Here is an 8,641-nt window from a genome sequence, read left to right as displayed (position 1 = left end):
TCTGAGTTTAATTTCGGTGTATTCTGGTCTTCTGAGCTTATTTTAAACTGATAAGTTTATTTGTGTATCGTCATCATTAAGGAATTTCGGTGCATTATCGATTTAAATTCGGTGCACACAATTCAAAACTTTTCTTTCCCTTCCTTCTCATCTTCTACTTTGTCTTCTTTTTTCTTTTCTTTTTTTCATCTTCTCTTTCTTATTTTATTTTCTTATATATATTCTTGTTTTACTTTTTTAGAGGAATAAAACCAACAAATAGAGAAAAAAAAGAAGAATAAATTTCAGTCTATTTCTACTAAGAATTCAATTCAATAAGTATGAACTTATATTCATCCAACTAAATAAGATTGTAATATAATACAAACATGTTTATTCAAGTTTAATATAAAAAACAATGCCATTAAAATTAGTTATTAAAATTAATTATTAATATAAAATATATATTAAAAATAATATATATATATATATATGTGTGTGTATGTATTAATTTATTGATTTTAGTATACCATTAGTATTCTTATTTATTAATATACTAATTACGATAATGTCTAAAAAATTAACTTCTAGTTACTGAGTTTATCAATTTGCCAAATATGGTTTTCTTCCCAGGAGTAGCTAATGTTAGCTAACTTTGGCCTATCTTGATGATGATATATGAACTCTCAAAAAGGCTGGGCTAGACACCATTCTATAATGAGAGGACAATTTTTAAAAAATAAATAAAATAAGAAGTTTCTAACATCAACTGGGCATGCTTTCAATAGTTGATTAAAGTTCATCACATATAGTTGTATTTAATTGCTGGAATAAAGGGAATCCCCTAGCTTGTTGCGTTTTATTTTCACCATAACAATAGACTGATAAGATATATCTATATTACTATAGCTAGGGTATGATCTTCATGAAACGCAGTTTGTGAACCCAGAATGTGACCCTTTTGAAGGTGTTGGCGTGGCCAAAGAAACCGTATTCCTTACTCTTATTCATGCTAGACACATGTTGAAAATCAAAATGTAAGACTACTTTCAAGGCTTCATAATATGCAAACTCCTTTAGCTTAGTCTTGACAAGTCCATACTTTTCCACAATCTCATCCCAAATCTCGTCTTTGTCTCTCATAAACTCCACCACATCAACCCTATCTTCATCATTCTCACCAAACCCAACAAACTCAACATCAAACAACTCACTCAGCACTTTCCACATTCTCTTCCACGTAAACAAGTCACCATTGGTGCAATTGAACGCTTGATTCTTGGCCTTGTCCGTAACCGCTGCCCACACGTGCTGCTGGGCTAACACCTCGGAGTCTGTCATGTCGCAAAAATGCTCCCACGTGTACCGTGTTCCCGGGTAACGAAACGGCAACCTAAGGTGGCGGCAAACCGCGGCATAAGCCCCAAGCTTAACCAGCGCGTTGATTGCACTCCTTGAAGACGCGCCGATTATGATGGAGGAGCGGTGAACGGAGTACGTCAGAGAAGGCGCGTGGGACGCAAGGAGATCCTCCTGAGCGTAGTAGAAGTTTGGGTACGGTAGTCGGGGCATGTCCTCGTGAAACGGGGGATCATGGCTCAAGAGTTGAGTTGACCGGGCCGGGTCAAAGATTGGGCCCATGTAGTGTTTTGTCCCGGTTTGGAGGGTTACGTGGGTGAGGCGGGAAGCAGGGGAAGATTTGAGTGTGGTGAGAACGTTGTGGAGCATGCCTTTGTTGGTGGCAATGTTGGCTTCTTCGTCTTCCTGAAACTGAAGAGCTACCCAGAAGAGGTGTGTGACCTCGTGGGCTATGGGGGAGAGGCTGGCTTGTGTGGTGGCGGCATCGACGGCGTCGAAGCTGATGAAATCATCCACGATGGAAGCAGGAAACCAGGTGGCGGGCGGGGGACGGCGGGCTGCTCCGTAAACCTTCCATGGGCCTCCCTTGCAGTCGGGCTTCTTCAAGGCTTGGGCTATGTTAAGCCCAACCATACCTGTGACTCCAACTATAAGCGCTACATAATGTTGGTTCTCCATGAATACAAAGGAAGTGAATTATTGATGTTTAATTGTTTACTATAGTATTAGTAAATCTGAATCTGATATGTTGAAATTACTCTCTCTATATATATACACTCTCTCCTTCTCAATTGTACATTGAAGATCTTTAAAGTTATAAGAGAAAGATACAGATACTTTGATTACTTTCCATTAAATTACAGCAAATAAATTTTCTTTTTAAGATTATGATATTTATTAATATTTTTTAATAGATATTTTTTTTTTAATTAGGAGTGAAACTCAAATTCAAAAAAATAAAAATATAAAAACTATGTCATTTGATTATTTAAACTATAATTTATTAACTTTTTAATATATATTTAGAAGATATAATAAATATAAATTAAATTAAATCAATAAAAATTATTAAAACTGACAAATAATAATTAAACATATCTTTTGTGTTGCAATGCCTGCCACAAAAGAGGTGTTTCCTAAAGCCACGAAACTTTCACATGCTTTAACCATTATCAAATCTAGCTGACTTGAAAGAATAGATGTATGTGGATGAGGAGGTTCGGATGATAGTTGTCATAACCTAATCGTTAATTAAACCAATTAGATTTAGGGCGGGCAATGATTAGAGTAGGGTAGGGTTTGGATTCTATATCTTAATCTTATTCGTGAATTGAAATTTTTTTTTAAAATTTTACTTTATCTTATTTGCAAGTTGAGAATTTCTCAACTCTAACCCTAATCGCATCCTAAGGTTTTAAACCCTTATTCGACCCGACTTTACCCGCAGAAAAATAAAAAAATTTAAACAAATATAAAATTTAACTATTTTAAATTTTATACATATTAATAAAATAGGAAATAAAAAGCTAAATTTAAATTAAAATTAAATACAATAAAATCTTAAAAAAATCTAACATAAAATTACAAATAATATGATTATCAACTAATTTAGTAGTTATTTCAAGTTTTTATAAGAGAAAGATTGTGACTTCAACATTCACTTTCTTTACTACATACATAACTTTTACATATATGTTATATAATATATGAGAAAGTCTAAGGGTGCGGATAGGGTAGTGTAGGATATACCCTGAACCTGTACCCTATTCTATCCGCAGGTAAACCCGCACCGCACCCTACTATATCCGCAGCGGATTGGGTAGACAACCCTACTCGAACGGATTGGTCCAGTTGAATACCCGCAAGTAGGGTATAGATTGTCAACCCTAATTAGATTATTGGTTTATTACTTTATTGGTTTAACTAATAAATTATTGGTTAAACTGACGAAACTAATTTTACATAAATAAAAAATATAAAATAATCTAAAATCTAAAATTAAAATTTAAAAAATATATATCTTCACTCATATTTTAAAAACAATCAAATTTTAACAAATTATAATCAATAAGTTATAATCTAATTACTATTAAATAAATATATAAAATTTTAATATTTTTTATTATAAAAATTTTTTAATTTTATTTTTATATTAAAGTAAATATTTTTTATTTTAATAACCAATTAATTAGTTTATATTTATTATATTGTTATATACTATATGTATTTATTCAAAAATAATATTAATAAATATCATATAATTATAAAAAGATATTTATATTATAGTTAATAAAAATATTTGATTTTTTTATTTATATATATTTAATTATATTTATATTAATAATTATGAATAATAAAAAATATAATTAATTTAAATATAAATGAGTAGAAAATTAAAATAATATCTAAAAAAGTTATTATAATTTTTACTATATAATTAATATTTAGCATTTAATACAATAAGGAACAACACAGTTTAGTGCCAAGGAGAGTATGTAAGCATAAAGAATATCCAAATTTAAACTACTTTTTCATTAATGTTCAAATTTTCTCTCGAACATCACGTTTACTTCTGTTAGATAATACCGTCTTCCTCCATTAGTTACTAATGGTGATTGCTAACATGAAAAAATCTCAAAACAATTCTTAAAAAATTTTAAAAATTTCGAAAACCATCTCTTCAAATATTTTTAATCTTTTTCAAAAGTTCATGTCTTATAATATTTTCTATCAGTCAAAATAATAAAATATTATAAAAATATATAATAAATAAAAATATAAAAAATAACAAAATAGAAATTAAAATATTATTTTATTTATTAATACTAAAATATATAAAATATATTATTATTTAATTACTAACATATGATAACTATATCGAGGTGATATAGAAATCATAATAATAACAACTCAATCTAACATGTCATTTGATTATAAAGACTATTATTTATATACCTAAATTTTTAAGATATTGAAATCAAATAAACTTAGAAAAATTATTTCTAAGTGAAAAAAAATCTATTTTTTCTTTGTGTAATTACTAATTATAGTAACACAAACAATTTTAACTATAAGTCTATTTTATGCAACATTACAATCAATAAATTTTAAAATTTTTTACTAAAAAATATAAACAGAACACTTAGATTTACTAAGATATTTTTTTTAAGTATTGCAAAATATTAGGAGCTTCACATCAAAAGTTTATAAATCATCCACATTGACATTGTGATTGACTAAAATTTACAAATTGAATTTCATAGGTGACTTAGTTCGTATTACATGCAAGTTCTGAAGTATTATTTTTATAAACATTTGCACAAATATTTTCAAGTTATTTATGTGAAAAATTTATGTTAAATGAGAGTTCTTTTATTTTTTCAAACAATACTAGCTCATTCTTTTGATCATCATTAAAAAATGATAAAAAAGTATGTTATCTATAAATTAAAAATTAAATTACTATTTTGTATGGTCAAAAGTAATATATAGGTTTATTTATTTTAAATTATTTATTTTTTTAAAATCAGTGTTTTTTTAAATTAATTTATAATTTATTTTGAAAATATATAAAAAAAACTTTGTGCATAACTAATGAAATTTGAGATATATAGACTAAAAATTTTAAAAATTAAAATTTATTAATTTATAAATAATTATATATAAATAATTTAAAAGAATTATTTTGATATTTTAAAAATTTTTTAGGAACTAATTTAAAATTTTTTAAATTTTTCGAAGACTGTTTTATACTTTACTCTAGAAATTGATTTGTTCAGATTACACATGTGAATACTTAACGACTACGTGTATGAGTTAACGTTTTAGATCACCAGTCGTCGTTATTGATTAATAGAAGGAGACTATATTCTCTAACGAAAATAAATGTTAAAAACTGTTTTGTACATTTTAAAATTTAAAAAATTAAAATGTCTAATTTTAAATATTTTATTGACTGATTTGGATGATTACTCATTATTAATAATGTTAGTGTCTGAGGAACCTAATATTGTAGCAAGTAAAGGTTGCCAAAAAAATCTACAACGAAGTTTAATAAAAATGAATTTTATTAAGTTTAACTTTTAAATATTTTTTAATTTGAGTTTTAATTTTTTTATGTTAGATATTGAATGTAATATTAATTTTGTATTGCTAACTCTCAATATTTTTTATTAAATATATTCTTTTAGAATTTATTGTTTAATTATTTTAATATAATTAAATACACAATAATCAATTGTATATTACAAACAACAACAACAACAAAGTCTTGTCCCACTAAGTGGGGTCGGCTACATGAATTAAACGATACCATTGTGTTCTGTCATGTATCATGTTAACAGAGAGACCGTTTACATGTAGATCTTGTTTGACCACCTCATAGATGGTCTTCTTAGGTATTCTTCTGCCTTTCGCTCATTGTCCATCTTCCATCTCATCCACCCTCCTGACTGGATGTTCTATCGGTCTTCTTCTCACATGTCCAAACCACCTGAGATGTAATTTAACCATCTTTTCTACAATAGGTGCTACTCCAACTCTCTCTCTTATATCTTCGTTCCTTATTTTATCCAATCGCGTATGACCACTCATCCATCTCAACATTTTTATCTCTGCCACACTCAACTTATACTCGTACTCCCCTTTAGCCGCCAAAAATTCTGTATCATAAAACATAGCCGGTCTTATAGCGGTGCGATAGAATTTGAACTCAACATCATAAACTTCACTATAAAATTTCCACATGCTCTTCCACGTGAACAAATCTCCGTTCATGCAGTTAAACGCTTCGTTCTTGGCCTTCTCGGTAACCGCAGCCCACACGTGCTGCTGCGCCAGCACACGTGCATCCGTCATGTCACAGAAATGCTCCCACGTGTACCGGTTCCCCGGGTACCGAAACGGCACTCCCAGGTGCCGGCATACCGCGGCGTAAGCACCCACCATAACAAGCGCGTTGTGGCCGCTTCTTGAAGACGCGCCAATTATAATGGACGAGCGGTGCACTGAGTAGGTAAGTGATGGCGCGTGGGATGCAAGGAGGTCCTCCAGCGCGTAGTAGAAATTCGGGTAAGGGAGTCGGGGCATGTCCTCGTGAAAAGGTGGTTCGTGGCCAACGAGTTGGTTGGACCGGGTGGGGTCTTGGATTGGGCCCATGTAGTGTTTAGTCCCGGTTTGGAGGGTGACGTGGCTTAGCCGGGAAGAAGGTGAGGATTTGAGGGTGGTGAGGACGTTGTGGAGCATTGTTGTGTTGACGGCGACGTTGGCTTCTTCGTCGCCGGGGAACTGAACGGTGACCCAGAAGAGGTGGGTGACCTCGTGAGCTATGGGGGAGAGGTTGGAGTGCGTGCTGGCGGAGTCAACGGCGTCGAATGCGATGAAGTGGTCAACGGTGGAAGGAGGGAACCAAGTGGGCTGGGATCGGGCGGCGCCATAAACCTTCCATGGGCCTCCAAGGCAATCGGGGTGCTTTAGGGCCTGGGCTAGGCTGAGACCAGCCATGCCTGTGACTCCAACGACAAGTGCTACGACGGAGGGTTGGTGGTTCTGCTTCTCCATGAGATTTGACAACTGATCAAGCTAAGTAAATACCTAACTGGAGAAAAGGAGCAGAGAGTGTAGCCTTATAATCCTTTTATTATTATTATTATTATTATCATTATTATTATTGGGATGTGTGTCAGAGGCTGAGAGCCGGAGGGAACTGGGGATATAAAAAAATATCTCCATTTGTTATGAAGTGAACGTCGTTTTGCTTTTTTAGTTGTTGCCACAGCATACCTTTGTAAATTTTTTGAGCCCCTTATGTCTTAAACCTTTTACGGTACGAAGGGTGGGAATATGTACCTACTCGCGGGTATTTAATCTGATCCTATTCGATTGGGTAGGGTTGTCAATTCGATCTGCTGTTGATAGGGTAGGATGCGGATAGGATTTTTGTGTGGGTAGGTAGGGTGCAGGTTGAGTTTCATCCGACCAACCCGCACTCTATATATGTATATATTATATACTTATATAAAAATATATTTTAAGTGAATGTTGAACCAAAGACCTCTCACTAAATGTAAAAGATCCTTAGTCACTAAAAAAAATCATTAATTACTAATTTAATATTTTTTTTATATAAAAATCAATTCTATTTTGAATTATCATCAAATTGTTAGTGTATCTTGTCTATAATCCGCGGGTAGGATCGAGTACCTACAAAAAAGTATAAATTTTTGGTATATTATTATCAAGGAGGAATTGCTAAATCAGTTCGAAATTTTTAAATTTAGACATTAATTTTAAATACATAAAATAATTTTCAATTATTATTTCTGTTAGATAATAGTAATACAATTTCCTTCATTTTCATTAGTTACGTGAAACGTTAACTTATACATATAATCATCAAGTGTTTATGTATGTGAGCAACAGTAGTTCCTTAAAAATTTAAAGTAATATTTTGTATAGTCAAAAGTAATATATGGGTTCATTTATTTTAAATTATTTATATTTTTTTGAAAAGTAGTATTTTTTTAATTAATTTATAATTTATTTTAAAAATACATAAAAAAATTTTGTGTATAAATAATCAAATTTAAGAAATATAGACTAAAAATTTTAGAAATTAAAATTTATTAATTTAAAAATAATTATATATAAATAATTTTAAAATGATTATTTTAAAATTTTAAAATTTTACGGGAATTATTTTGAAATTATTTAAATTTTTTGGATATTGTTTTGTATTTTATTTTAGAGACTGGTTTGTCTAAAGTGCACATGTGGATATTTAATGATCACGTACGTGAGTTAACGTTTCAACCATTGTTGTCGTCGTTGACTAACGCAAGGAGATTGTATTGTTTAATGGAAATAAACGTTGGAGACCGTGATACGAAATGACAACTAATAATAAACAAGAAGATAAAAATTGAAATAAAAAAGATGAATTGAAATTAAAAATAGAAAATAGAAAACAAAAAGATAGATTGAAATTGAATATAAAAAAATTACTCTACTTTCTATCCAATTTCTTCATTTTACAAAAAAGAGATTCCTCAACTTAACTTGTCCACACTATAATTTGAAAATTGAATCAGAGAGACTCATTTAACCTACCTTCTGCTCAATTTCCTTATGTAACAAAACAGAGACTCATTCAACCTTACTTGTTTATACTATAATTTCATCACGAAACCAAAAAGTGATTTGTCACTTTTTTAATCTCTTCGTATGATAACTACAATAGTTTATGAGGTATTTATAATTTCTTATTAAGTTAAAACAAAGAAAATTCTAAACCCAAAAACATAAA

The 8,641-nt window shown here is 30.6% G+C and overlaps 1 protein-coding gene and 1 pseudogene across 2 annotated transcripts; both read right to left on the bottom strand.

Annotated features, from left to right (window-relative positions):
- Nucleotides 1–741: 741 nt before the first annotated feature.
- Nucleotides 742–2,093, bottom strand: LOC107639031 (3-oxo-Delta(4,5)-steroid 5-beta-reductase pseudogene; annotated as a pseudogene). The gene has a single exon (XR_015899945.1). The product of XR_015899945.1 is annotated as a 3-oxo-Delta(4,5)-steroid 5-beta-reductase pseudogene (transcript).
- A 3,410-nt stretch (nt 2,094–5,503) lies between these two features.
- On the bottom strand, nt 5,504–7,443 carry LOC107620095 ((S)-8-oxocitronellyl enol synthase CYC2). The gene has a single exon (XM_016322315.3). The coding sequence runs from the start codon at nt 6,895–6,897 to the stop codon at nt 5,755–5,757; it is 1,143 nt and encodes a 380-aa protein (XP_016177801.1). The 5' UTR covers nt 6,898–7,443; the 3' UTR covers nt 5,504–5,754.
- Between the last annotated feature and the right edge of the window lie 1,198 nt (nt 7,444–8,641).

The sequence above is a fragment of the Arachis ipaensis genome, chromosome B1 (genome assembly GCF_059453495.1).
Source record: "Arachis ipaensis isolate K30076 ecotype BB chromosome B1, ASM5945349v1, whole genome shotgun sequence".
NCBI lineage: Eukaryota > Viridiplantae > Streptophyta > Magnoliopsida > Fabales > Fabaceae > Arachis > Arachis ipaensis.
This window is presented reverse-complemented; position numbering and strand designations above follow the sequence as displayed.